A 13,402-nucleotide genomic window follows, 5' to 3' on the forward strand; every position below is an offset into this window, starting at 1 on the left:
GGCAGATGAGATGATGCTGACATGACATGCTATACGGAAAGGTTGGATAGGACGGTGGTCCAGCAATTAATTAGATCTGAATCTAGTAAAACGTGAAAGTGATAGTATTGCAACATTTAATTCAATCAATGATGTGTGGTTAGTTATGTAAATCTATAGGGAGTACTAGAAAGGAGATGGATTTACGCTGTTGTAAGAAGGCAAAGCACATCAATATAAAGTCACGACGCAGTACAGCGTAAATAAACACTCTTCGGTGGATAAGTTATTATCGATTTCTTAGTATTTACTGTATTATATATGTATTCACGGTTAATTTGACTAAAATCGGTTAATTGCATGATAAGTCTCCACACAATACAAATATTTTAATTAGTTCAGCATTCAATAAAATCGAGGTCGAGTTCACAACACAACTCTTCCAATCCAATATTATCACAATGTCCATTTAAATACCCGGATATCTCACAAAGACTTGTGAGTATACGAATCCTGCTGGGGTTAATATGTCTTTCTTTCTCTAAAGTTAAGCTGCTGCTGGTGTGACTTGTACCACTATAATTGGCATCATCAACGAGAATGGAAATTTTAGAAAGGAAAGGAATGAAACTATTGTTGATGTTATTGTTGTCCAGTAGATTGTCATCGCTGGAAATTGATGTGTAAGGAAGAAAAGCCCATCTGTACATTTGAAACAGAGGAAGAGTCCCTGTTGGCAGGTTGGTTAGTAGTTCAATTAGTTTGAATACTTCTAGAGCACTACAAAATCAGAAATTGAAACAAATCATGGTCCCATAAAATACGAATAATTAGTCTATAATGATTAACTGACCATGCTAGTTGGTCCTGATCAAACTTAGTACCGTTCGCCAATTGTTTTTCCAAGAGTAGTAGAACCTGATGCATACAAAAAGACGACTTGTAAACAAATTTATACATACAAATTCCTTCTAAGCCGTATAGCATCAATTTAGTTTAAAATACTGCGACGCCGTAATAATTGAAAGTGTGGTAATATAGTACCTGTACAATTTCGTGAATCATTATTGGCCACAATGCAATTAAATTTGTAAACTTGAGGATCAAGACTCGGAAACAGAGGAACACTGATCTCAAAATGACGGGAACAATTTGAGGAGAATTTGGCGTTTTTAGAGCTTCAGCAAGACGTTCTGCAAAAATTGGATTTGCATGAAAATTGTTTACGCTTATCTGTAATATGTATGTAACTGGCTAGTCAATAGCACATGTATTGCATACCTTGGATGTTGGTAATGAATTTGTAAAATTGATCAGGTTCGCTGGACCAAATGACGAAAGCTAGTCGCTTTAAGAGTAATGCTCTCCCTTCAAATTCAGTATCTTTGCTAGTAAAAATATTCAAACCCGTTGTCGGTGGGACGCTGACTCGAGCTGGAATGCGAAATACAGTAATATACAATATTTATCACTTTTATCAGGCTCCTATATTACTACTATATACTACATTCAGAAATTTGTTACAACAAGTTACATGACACGTACTCAAAAGTTCAGAAAAACTAGATTTATCTTGTGTGAAAAGATTGTCCATCATAACTTTCCAAATTTGGATGACACATTGGTTTTCAGGGAGCTTTCCATTATTACATTCATCGTCCCAACCATAAGGAACGAAATAGTAGTGTGGCTTGATCATCTGGAAGAACGTCGGATCCAGTAATAACTAAAACACAAATTTAATTAGTGGCAATTAATTAAAATTCACAATTAGTTCACATGAGAGGGTGAAGTACCATTTCAAAAACCTCCTTTTTCCATGCTTTCCGGAAATAGCTGTAGTAACTCATATTCTTCAGCAGCTTCAAGATTGAAACGTACGATGCCGTGCTGGTGTGTCTACAAGCATAAATTTGTAAATAATAAAAATTACACTATACATAAACTATATGCATTTTAAAAAGCAAAGTTACACACCTCAGTTTAATTAACCCAATTAAATTTCCCAAAAGATGCGTCAACATTGGCATGACTTTGTCACGATCTTTGTCATCGGTCCACAGCAGATCAATGAGGCTTGGCAGGTTAATGCATAAGCTTGCAAGAATTTCCTCCATATTTTCTTCTGACGTGGTGACCTTTTTAAAGTTGTAACTTTTTCCTTGTAATCCTTGACCACTTAAAAAGTTCACTTGACCATTAGAGCTGCTATTCGACTCTACCGAATTCGAGTCCATTAACATGTAGCTATTTTGGTTGCAAACTTCGGTTACTCTGCAATCAGAACAAAATAATACAGATTAATATTTAATCAATGTATATGTACATAGCATGAATATGTAAAGTCAATGAATAAACTTGGACTTACAGTCGATCAAATACTTTGAACAAATTTTCTTGTAACTCTTTAAGATCTTGTTTTGACCAAGACTCTGGTTTGAATTTGCTGTATAAATCATTGACTACTTCACAGATTGTCATCAGTCCGACAGATTTGGTTAGACACTCCTATGAAAATTGTAAATGTTATAAATTAGAAACATATAGATAAAGAGAAGCAAAGTATATAATCTATTCAAGATTCAAAATGACATACCTTTACCAACGCACTCAGCAATCCCGAGTTGAATTCTATTATTCCAATGTGCTGAACAAAGCCACGATAAAAAAGGAGCAAGTTTCTATTCAGAATTCGGGTGCATATTATTGTCAACTTTTCAACTCGCATAGTTTCAATCTCTTTACACAAGTCGGTGAGTTGATTGGATGGTTTTAGGATACTTAGGCTTGTCAAAAAGTTTTCGAGGTAATTGTTACAAATCGGGTTCAACAGATTCCTCAATCTGTTCAATGTCACTGGAGACTTTACAGCTAAGGCAGTTTTAATCAAAACGTCGAGCTTTGACAACAAATCTTTTGACTGACAATCAATTTCATCGACGGATTCTATTTTTGGGGAGGTGGAGGAGCCTCCAGGCAAGAAAGACGTAATGATTCCATAAATAGAGGACGAACTTTGATTTTGATGTGCCTCTTGAGGCTTGTCCGATTTTTCACCATGGCGGAATAACACAGCATTGGTAATGGCTATAAGATAATCAAGGCTTCTGAGAATATATACTTCATTTGGAGGCTTATTTCCATTTTGGCCTAGAGGTTGCAAGTTTTTACATATTTGAGTTACAGTTAGGATTGTCACAGGGCAGTTAGTATTGATTATAAATGGAAGAATATGAAGATTGAGCTCCATCCAATTAAAATGATTCGCATTTAGACTGCAGTCATCCCGAAACTCCAAAGCAGTCAGGAGAATTTCGTGAAAGAGGGGTTGGTTTGTGAGAGGAAGGAAGGCAAGGTATTTGTGACTTGGGTGATTTCTGTGAAGACTGGAGAGAGATCTTGAACTTGTGGCGTGATAATGGTGATGCACAGAGTTAATCAACGATTCGAGACTTATCACAGTGCGAAAGAGACTGTAAATTAAACAAATCAAAGTGAATCATTCATAATTACAACATGATTAATCATACATGCATATAGTAGTGTGAAACAAAAATATGCATACCTCAAGAGAAGACCTTGATATAAAGTCAAATATTTTTGCCCATAGTTAGACTTTAGTAATTCCAAACTGAGATCTGCACCATTGTCGGATGACGATAATGATTCTCCTAGCAAGGTCAAATTCTTTCCAGTTTCGTCGATATCTTCATGCTTCAAATTAGTTGTTGTCGACCTCAAAATGAACAGCAATGTTTTCTGGACCTTAACTCGTGTCAAGAGATCTGCCACAAAGTGAGAACTGGAAATGCTATTGCTCGACTTTCTCTTCAGCTTGGTAAAATGTTGTCTCTTTGATGCTATCGTTGTATTTGAGCTTAGAGGTGTAGAATTAATACTTTTATTTCCAATAATTGCAAGACTTGCTCCCCCGACAGATGTACCATTATTGAAACCAAACGAAGAAACAATCTCCATTCGTTCGGATTCTAGCACTTTGTCCAATAGCAGTTTCAACACATTGCACGATTTGAACTGGATATTTAGATTTGTAAGTTGAAGCACCTTGTTATGACTTTCTTCGTTGGGGATTACAACACACATAAAATCCAACAATTTTCCCAACAAAAGTTCCAAGTAGACACAGTCTTCTCGAAAATTTATTCTGGGGGATTGATTTGTGTTGCAAGATTTCAAATAGTTGATGAAAAGATCTGGTTTGAGAGTGAGAAACTTTTCCATTTTTGCTGAAAAAAAATTTAAAAAAAAGATGACAACCCCGCCACATTTTTCTAATTGGCTAAAACTTTGTAGTAAAATAGCTTTTGCTTACCCAATACATATAAAATTCGATTCTGAACGTCTTCTGATAAATCTTTTGAGACTTTTAAATGTGGGTGAGCCAATTTCTTGGAGAAACCTCTTGATGCCGATTTAGATTTGGCTTCGACACCCAATTCTGTGGAAGGTGTAAGGATAAATGGGGATGTTAACTTGGCGGCGTGATCTCCAGGAGCAGTTATTGTAGTGACCACGGTTGATGATGAAGATATCATCCCAGTCAAATCAACTTGATCTGCTCCTTCAGTTATATTAGGACATTGGTCTTGTACAATTATTTCAGGGATGTTGTTAATTTCAGAAGAGTCTAGAGAAATTTTTCTTAAATCTCCCATTGATCGACTGACAAATTGTAAAGATTTTTCATTTTCCTCGAGCTTGAGATTTGTTAGATCTGGAGTTGAATTTGCTTTAATCATTTCTTCTTGATCCTCAGCTTCATCATCATCATTATCGTCTGCTGACTTGTATGAGCATTCGCTGGTCAAATCACTCGCACTTCCGATGCCAATGCTAATTTTGTCAATATCCAGTTCAGCCGTAGCATGGTTTCCGTCTCGATTCCCTGCATGTTTCTGAGTAAGACATGTATTTGAACCTCCCAAACACAGGCTTTCCCTTTCTTTTTCCTTTCTAGATCGACTCAAGCTTTCTCCAACAGTTTCAAAGTCGATTAATAAACTGGAAACAAAAACATCTATGAATCTGAGATCATTCTCGCGAAGCATTTTACAGCAAAACTCTTCAGCTTGTTCCCTCAGCTCTAGAAATTCCAATGGGTATTGCTCAAATGAGCAATCCAAGTTTTCAACTAGTTTGTAAACCAATAATCTAAGATCTGAAAAAAAATCCAAAAATTGCAATCAATATTCAATTATTAATTACTACTCTATAAATAATTCAAATTGCTTACCTCCAAAATCTCCAACAAAATCAAGAAACTCTATCAATTTTCGGAAACTATCAAAATCCTTGAGAAAACTGAGAAGAATTTTTTCCACTTTTAACTTGTTTAAACAAATTAATTCACTTAAAGTTTCAAATTGATCTTGGTCCCAGAGGAAACGAGTTGCCAGTTCAATAAGGTACGTTTGTTCAACAATTTCAAAGCAGAGGGATTTTTCCAAGAGTTTTACAACTTTAACAACTAAGCTTATGGTTTCGACATCGCCGTGACATCCAATCACAATAAGAGCCTTTAGCCATTCAGTAATGTTTGAGATTTCCTTGAGAATTCGAGGGTCCAGTAGTTCCTCAAATAAATTGTTGACGACAGTAAGATTCTCCAACTCAATTTGATGCAGTGAGAACTTTTCGAAAATGTCACCCTCATAACTCGGCCTACATAGTTTAAAATCCGTCCAAAAATTATCCATTAACTTTGGTTTCAAAAATTGCTCAAAGTCAAAATTAGAATCGCCATCCTCCGAACTGTAGTAGTGGACAAAAGTGAGATAAAATTGAATGAAAGCTTCAAACAGATCTTGATCTAGCTCAATCTTCTTCAACATTAGCATTAAAACGGGTTTCACTTTGACGATGTTGCTTGAATTTGACATTTTAATCATCGCCTTGAATACTCCAGGTAAAAGTTTTTCATACTCGAAACACGACAAGTCCAATTCAATCAAGTATTCCAGAATGTTGCAGTAGTCAACATTTGATCCTATGGCGAGGACAACTTGATCAAACACATACTCGGGTTTCAAGTTGACGAAAAACAAATTAGCGCATTGCTTCGAGTCTATTCTCTTGAAGTAGATCACAATTTGTAGTAGGATGTCGTCCAAAATAGAGATTTCTGACTTATCTAGGAGACTATATTTGCATGGATTAATAATACGTCTTATTAATTATTTTGCATTGATTATCAATAAATAAATCACATTCATACCTTATTAAAACCCTGACAATTTCAGAAGAACTCAAGGTATCATCCGTCAATATTTCTGTGCAGCTGGTGATTAGTGATGTCTTACAATGGTTTACAAAATATGTGGGATCATTTCCGAGTAGCCAACTGAACAGGCGACGATTGAGACTCATGTCCCTTCTCAGCAGTGTTTGGAGGCTTGCCTTGATAAGTTTTGTCTTTTTCTCTTGGCACAAAGTGATCAATTCAAAGTGATTTAACAACAGGTCCAATGTAGCTCGCTGAATTAAAATGGACTCATTTGTTGCATCGCTGGTAACAAGGCAGCAGATCAAGGTATCCACAGCAAGAGATTCATCATCCGTTATAGCTAATTTTCTTAGAATATAATTGATCCCAGCGAGCCGAATTTTCGAATTTGATTTTAAAACTTGCCACAATACTCGATTAAAATTCTGAGTTCCAACGTTTGCAGTCACATTTTCCAGTAGATTGTTAACCCTGCCAATGGTAGAAAGCGGATCGTCTTTAACTATCGTGGGAGTAGTTGCTGACGAGTTTTCATCTTCAGAAAGTCCAGCCAATATAGAAATTAAAAAACCTTCGAGTGCGGGATATCGAATTAGGGGGAGAAGATAGGTTTCATATATTCGAAGTAACGTTGGGCGGGATTGTTCAGAAGCTGAAATAACATAACAAATGAAATTATTCAATTGATTATGACTAGTCTAAAAAGTCAATAATAAGTTTCCTAAATTGTTACCGTATGTCCAAAGAGGAAACAAACCTACCAATTAAATAATATAAATTAGTCAACGTAAATAAATTATTACCAAAATCGATTAGAGTAAAATTACTTACCAGATGCAAAAGAAAACAAGTCTGGACCAATTACACTACTTGTCCGGTCTGGAGGAATAGATTTGAAAATTAGTTCGTAAGTTTCTAATGTCTTTAGATGAACTCCGCCAGGAAGATTTGGATGCAGACATTGCGATAAACGTTTGGTTACGAGATGCAGGCGTGGGAGGTCGGCTCCATATCTCCCACTCCATGTAGTTATCACCTGAATGTATCGATAATAAGTTCAGATACATACATACAGGATGCATCTTAAAAGAAATGTCTAATTTCGTTGAATTACCTTGTTAAGTTTACTAAGGGCTGAAATCAGGTCATGCCATTCGGAAGAGTATTCGAAACTCTTGAGGGCCTTGTCCACTGCAGAAACGTAATTTTTATACTTTGGATCGTTTGACATGTCTCGAGAAGAAGAAGAAATTGATTTTGAAACAGTTGAGGAGGATAACGACAGGGACAACGACAAGGAGTCGTCTCCTCCTGGAGACTCGTTCCCTGACATTATAACGTCGTCTGAAGTACTACCAAAGATAAGGGCCTACCCGTGTCCAAATAATAATAATAATTTCGTCGGCGAAGAGTTGAATTGCATCGATTACATTAAATCAATATACGACTTTCACTATTATTACAAAATGTGAAGCAGCAGCAGTAAAACAGAGGTTATTTAACCTAACTCTATCAACCATCACTTTTCGCAGTTCTTGCTCAAATATTAAATCACTAAATAAACAACGACGTTCGGTCTGTTTTCATGAGCACAAACAAACACGGTCGATATTTGTCCTAGAGAATGAATGTCTTGATTATTGACTCGTTGCAGGATCTTGATTTCCTATAATAGTAAAAGGACAACAAATATTTAGATAATATTTATAAGTATTATAACCACAATGTAATGTTGTCCAAATAACCCAGCAGACAAATTGAAGACTAAATCGCAGTACTATCTACTATCTACGTAAACTTTTTCATTCGTATATGGTCATGCACAACATCCCATCACGTGCATTCACACTGATATGAGAAGTGTCATGATATGCCATACGAATTGTTGACGCATAATTATAATTTATTACAATTTAACTTACTTGTTTGTAGAAGCAAATTATTTTTGGCACAAACTTGTTGCTTTATTCACTATCATGCAAATCAAAATGACAATCCGAGTCCGATTTTCGATTGACTGACTGACACGCAGATGGCTTCCTTCCTGTGTGTGACACGTTTTCTTTGTGTTCCACTTTCTGAATGTGATTCCGGGAAGCTATTGAAGAATACTCTCAGTTCTCACAGGATGGATATGTAAATAGATATGCCTAAAAACAAGTATAAAATCAACAATGAATACATTCTACTAATTATTCAAATAATACCACATTACTCCTCGTCCTCGTCATTTCAACAACAACAGCGCATGAATATGTGCGAGGGTGGACTCAAGTACGTGACAATGAATTAAATTAAACAAATGACGTTAACGGAAACACAGTAATACAGTGATTGATTTGGTGATAAATTGTTATCCAATCTGTCTTGGGCTAAAAAAAAGAGTGTCGAGAATAAAACTATTACCTATCGATGACCTTTGCCAGAAACTAAAACTCTGTAAATGTAAACGCAAGACAGGTTGGTGACTCATTTTCCCAGATCTCACTCGACAGTTTCTACTACCCCGAACTATACCATTTTTTGATTTAACCCAGCTCTATCTAATACTTAATATTCTGGTATTGGTAACTGGCTGTTTACAATTTAATCTGATACTGCATACGGGGTATGATGACGACGAATGGTTAGAGCTTGACTGATAACATGTTATCGGACGGATGAATGAACCACCTCTCCACGAAAGCAAATAAATATCCTTTATCAAAAGTCCACAGCTCTGTCTTGGCTGGTTCTACACAAAATATTGGCTGGAACGGACCAGCTAAATACGTACTATAATATTATAACAAATGTCAGGAACTGGCATTTCGCATTAATCACAAATCTTGCACTATTTCATCTATGGAACTATATGTCTAGCACATTCAACGCCACGGATCAATACACATTCGTCCAATGTCCTTCCATTCAAATAAACGTTTTACCATAAAGCCAAGAATAAGTAAATGAGGTGGCAAATATCTTACTTACTACTGGATTTGGACTTGTTCGTCAACGACCCCAAAGTCTAAATTGACCTGCAACAACAAAGAAATGTATTGTAAATCAATGCTGGTCTTTATTTAATTCTGCTATCAGTGAAACGCAGATAAATGCTGGATAAATATAACTTTTCAGTTTTTTATAAAATCAGCAGGTTTGCATTTAATTATTTGTAACTCTTGAACAAAACAACAACATAGAACTTACCAAAAGCCAGTTAGGGGAAGGTAAATAGTTATTTTAACAAGTGACGTTCACAATTAGCAGCAGCAGCGCAGAGTTGCAAGATAAATATAAAATACCACTGCCGTGTTGGCTATTATGTAATACGACGATCGACAACACAAATCCAACACAGGTAAACTAATGATGAAGAAGTACTTTAACTTTAACTACAAGTCACAAGCAGTAGTAAGTATGCAGTAAAAGTAAAGTTGGTCTTCTTAAACGTACCTTAACAACCTAAACGACGACGACGACGATGCCTACCACCACCGTATCACCATATCTCCAATTTATTTAATTATTATTAAGTAATATTAAGCAACAGACCACAGCACTATATATTCTTCCCATCCGATCCTTTGTAGTATTGTGCTGTGTGTATGGCAGGCAGCTGTGCGAGGACGATTTCTGCACAGTGCAAATAAAATGTGGTGGTGGTTTGGTTTCTTATGTGGTTTGCTGCGTTTCGGATGAGACTTTTTTTGCCTTTACTTTGTTCCCCGATCTCATGATTTGTGGATTCGTATGTAAAAATAAGGTGTGGGCAACTAATTTGAAATTTGAGGAATTATGAGGATTTCCTTTGTTAAAAGATGCAAGTATAATTTTATGGAATTTACTGTTATTATTTAACTTTTTATTGATTTCACACTTCACATTATGAATTATGTAGAGGCATCAACAATTAGGGAAATCTGAGTCAAATTAGTGACCGAGTAAAATCCAGGACTCCACATATAAACCTTGTACATACCTATATCTATAATATCAAATAAATGAATGTACCAAATATAAATTTAGATTATATAATTGCACATTAGTTAACGTAAATCCTGAGCTCAAGCAAAATTGTTTATCAGATTTCATATGTCATTAAATTGTATAACCTTTTGAAATTAATGCATACGTGTATGTATTCAAATTTTAATTAATTAAGAATCAAATTCATTGTTTAAAGGTTTTGAATTTTACATAAGAATTGTTACATACTTAGTTTATGGCTTGACTTTTTAATCAAAGTTAGGAAAATTGCTTCGTTTTAGCATGAATTTTACATGGCTTCTGCAAAACAGTAAATTTGAGCAAGAATCGGATATATACTTCAATTCAAGCACTCTACTATTGTAGATCATTGTTGACAACTAATTAGAAATAAAATTATAAATACTATGCGGGTCAAGATTATTGGTACCCTCACCGCATTTAATCACTAGTTTATCATCCACATGAAGTACTATGCAGTGATCTCTTGTCTAATTACTGCATGTATTTCTAATTCTCAGTGCTGCTATTTCGCAAGTTTCTACTCGTGCTCTTCCATCCCCTTGTAAATCTTTGTACCTCCGAGAGCAGGCGGAAGTTGGTCAAAATCGAAATCCTTGGATAATTCGGCCATCCATTTCTGCTTGTTTGTCCCATAAATGAAAACACTGTTCGCCAGGTCATCGTCAATCCTGTCAATATAATTGGTCGTCAATAAACGGGATCATATATAGCTTAAGAAAATACCAACCAAGGGCGTGCTATATCCACTAAAGTTTTAATAGCTGATGGAGCTGATTTGAAAAACATAAAGTTACATAATGTCGTGTGTTTAACTACATATCATTTCAAAACATTTTAGAATTCTTACAATTCACACAAATGATGTGATCGACACACTCCGGATAGTGCTCCAGGTAACCGAACATCATCCTAATGAGAAAAGGGAGACCTGTGCAGACACATTCGTTCCAGGAATTATGCATAATAGAATTATTTTCCTCTTCTTATCAATAAACAATTAATTCCTAGGTTTATAATTGACCAGGATCATACATAAATATATACTTACATCGAAGGCACGCGTGTTGGATTGGGTTGTACCCATCCAAGTTGACCAGTAAATGACCTCGGGTCATGTTCCCATATTTCTCGCCTATATAGGATCAGTACGTATTAAATATGTATGCATAATGCACATATGCAAAATTATTAAATAGCTCACCAAGCTCGCGAATCAAGCTACATCCAGCATCATAACCTTTTTCCACATAACGAAGCAATCGTTCTCCTTTTCCTTGTAGTATTAATTTCCTATTGTCCAAATTTTTTACCTCAAAGTACAAAACTGAAAGAAGAATTAATATTTTCGTTTAATTAAGTTCATGATGAGTCATATGAGTTTCTGTGTTTTACAAGATCTTCCTAATTTATCTCTTCCGTCTAAGAAATATCGGTAGTCTTGTCCCTCTATATCAGACCAGTCTTCTGTGTGGATCGTGTCCATTTTACGATCTTTTCTCCATTGGACGTCCTAGTAGCCAATAATTACGAGTTTTATTTCCATCTTCGTATCGTTGTTATAATTCATGCACAGTTTATATTTACCCGAAGCATTCGAGATTCTGCCACATCTACATCGAATTTGCTACCTGCATTTTTTAAATGAATCATCCAAAGATTCTATTATTGAAAGGCTAAGTAAACATAAAGTTTTTGAGCACTCACTTCGAAGCCACTTTATGAGATTGATTTCCTTTTTCATATATTCGTTTGGAAGCTGATCAATAACTCTCTCCTTTAGCTGTATATTTATATGAAATAAAAGTATTTTCGCATAAAAACTTTACATCCCAAATTAACTATTCTGCAAATGTAATACATGCTTATCTAATTAATTTCACTCAAAACTCACCTGATCTAAAAGCTTCTTTTGTTGAGTGGTCAGACTCACATCTTGTTCGAAGGAAATTCCACTAGCATTTGGAGCTGCCAAGATGAAAATGGAGATAAAAATTAGGGGATGATAAAATGTTTTAAAATTCATTTTAGCCAAGTATTTTATTATAACGAGAAAAACTTTGGATGAATTTGGGAAATTTTTAGCTCTGGCCCTAAAGTATACAATGCATGCAACCACTGATAGAACAAAATTAAGGCAAGGCTGAAAGAGAGGTTGAGGATCACAACATTTAACAATCAACTTGTAGATTCATTAATTTGGTGCAGATATAAAATGTCGAGGAGAACTGCCTCTTATTACTCTTATTATTCTTCATCTATTGAAGCACATATGCAATTACAGATATTGTGAGAATCATAAGTGCAGAAATGTAGCCAATCCTGATGATCTTTATTGTCCAGGTGTAGCGATTCATCTTGTGTATGTATTCTGCAAAGGCAGGTACATACGTACATACTTTGGTTTTCACAAATACGTAATATATGAAAGGTAGGACAATGTAGTTGTTGATTCAGTAAATTAACTCTTCCGTTCATAAACTTAACAAATGATGAAATTTCTTCTAAACTTCACTTAAAACGCTATAAAATAAAACTCGCTTTATTCCATAAACTTCATATGTGGTTTCCATACATTGGGATTTATTACATATGTGAGGCAACATTTTAATAAAACTGGAGAGAAAAGCATACCGGTCTCTGAACTAATACTTTTGACAGAAAACTATAATATCCAGTTCTAAAACATGGAAATTTCCATTAAGTACCAGAAAATAACAAATCGGGATATAGTTTAAAATTCTTCTACAAATGTATCCATACGTATAATTAAATAACAGGCTTCATCACAATGTATATTGCGTGACACACCTGCAAAATTAACCTGCCTTGTTTTCCTAGAATCTGCTGATGATGCACGTGTGCTATGTAAATGGGCCATTAGCAAAATTTATTTACTACAAATTTTTCAACCTTTGCTACATTTTAGCATACTTTTATAATGGGAAAGATAGTACAAACTGAAACTTTTATGATTTTACTGCAGACAAAGTCTGACAGTTGAATCCGTTTGAGCTTTCAGCATGATACATTTTGAGTGGTTATTTTCAACAGTGACGTTAATTGTTTTTCCCAAGCTATTGTGACGACATAAAATACTTACTCGTTGGTTTAATATCTGCATAAATATCATAGCGAAAATGAATTATCTATCCAATTTGAGATCGTGTAATGTTTAACCACATC

At 35.2% G+C, this 13,402-nt stretch overlaps 2 protein-coding genes across 5 annotated transcripts; both read right to left on the reverse strand.

Moving 5' to 3' along the window:
• Positions 1–265: 265 nt before the first annotated feature.
• Positions 266–9,831, reverse strand: LOC110845909 (protein dopey-1). Of its 4 annotated transcripts, XM_035850515.1 has the most exons (20): positions 9,662–9,831; positions 9,416–9,571; positions 9,197–9,243; positions 8,146–8,373; positions 7,338–7,889; positions 7,055–7,259; positions 6,957–6,980; positions 6,215–6,875; positions 5,234–6,138; positions 4,313–5,158; positions 3,545–4,226; positions 2,576–3,452; positions 2,348–2,487; positions 1,957–2,253; positions 1,776–1,878; positions 1,525–1,705; positions 1,261–1,413; positions 1,024–1,172; positions 833–897; positions 266–759 (listed from the first exon to the last, which is right to left on the reverse strand). In XM_035850515.1, the coding sequence occupies exons 5-20, from the start codon at positions 7,554–7,556 to the stop codon at positions 378–380; spliced, it is 5,889 nt and encodes a 1,962-aa protein (XP_035706408.1). In that variant the 5' UTR covers positions 7,557–7,889; positions 8,146–8,373; positions 9,197–9,243; positions 9,416–9,571; positions 9,662–9,831; the 3' UTR covers positions 266–377. The 4 variants fall into 4 exon arrangements, with proteins under 4 accessions (XP_035706408.1, XP_035706405.1, XP_035706406.1 ...); XM_035850512.1 differs by having other exon boundaries at positions 9,416–9,831; XM_035850513.1 differs by having other exon boundaries at positions 9,193–9,243; positions 9,416–9,831.
• A 217-nt stretch (positions 9,832–10,048) lies between these two features.
• LOC110847147 (SEC14 cytosolic factor) lies at positions 10,049–12,460 on the reverse strand. The gene is made up of 9 exons (XM_022094013.2): positions 12,111–12,460; positions 11,924–11,999; positions 11,804–11,847; positions 11,612–11,729; positions 11,421–11,543; positions 11,268–11,351; positions 11,067–11,147; positions 10,947–10,989; positions 10,049–10,887 (listed from the first exon to the last, which is right to left on the reverse strand). Exons 1-9 carry the CDS (start codon positions 12,240–12,242, stop codon positions 10,737–10,739), a joined length of 852 nt encoding a protein of 283 aa, XP_021949705.1. The 5' UTR covers positions 12,243–12,460; the 3' UTR covers positions 10,049–10,736.
• Between the last annotated feature and the right edge of the window lie 942 nt (positions 12,461–13,402).

Source organism: Folsomia candida, unplaced genomic scaffold (assembly GCF_002217175.1).
Source record: "Folsomia candida strain VU population unplaced genomic scaffold, ASM221717v1 Fcan01_Sc003, whole genome shotgun sequence".
Lineage (NCBI taxonomy): Eukaryota > Metazoa > Arthropoda > Collembola > Entomobryomorpha > Isotomidae > Folsomia > Folsomia candida.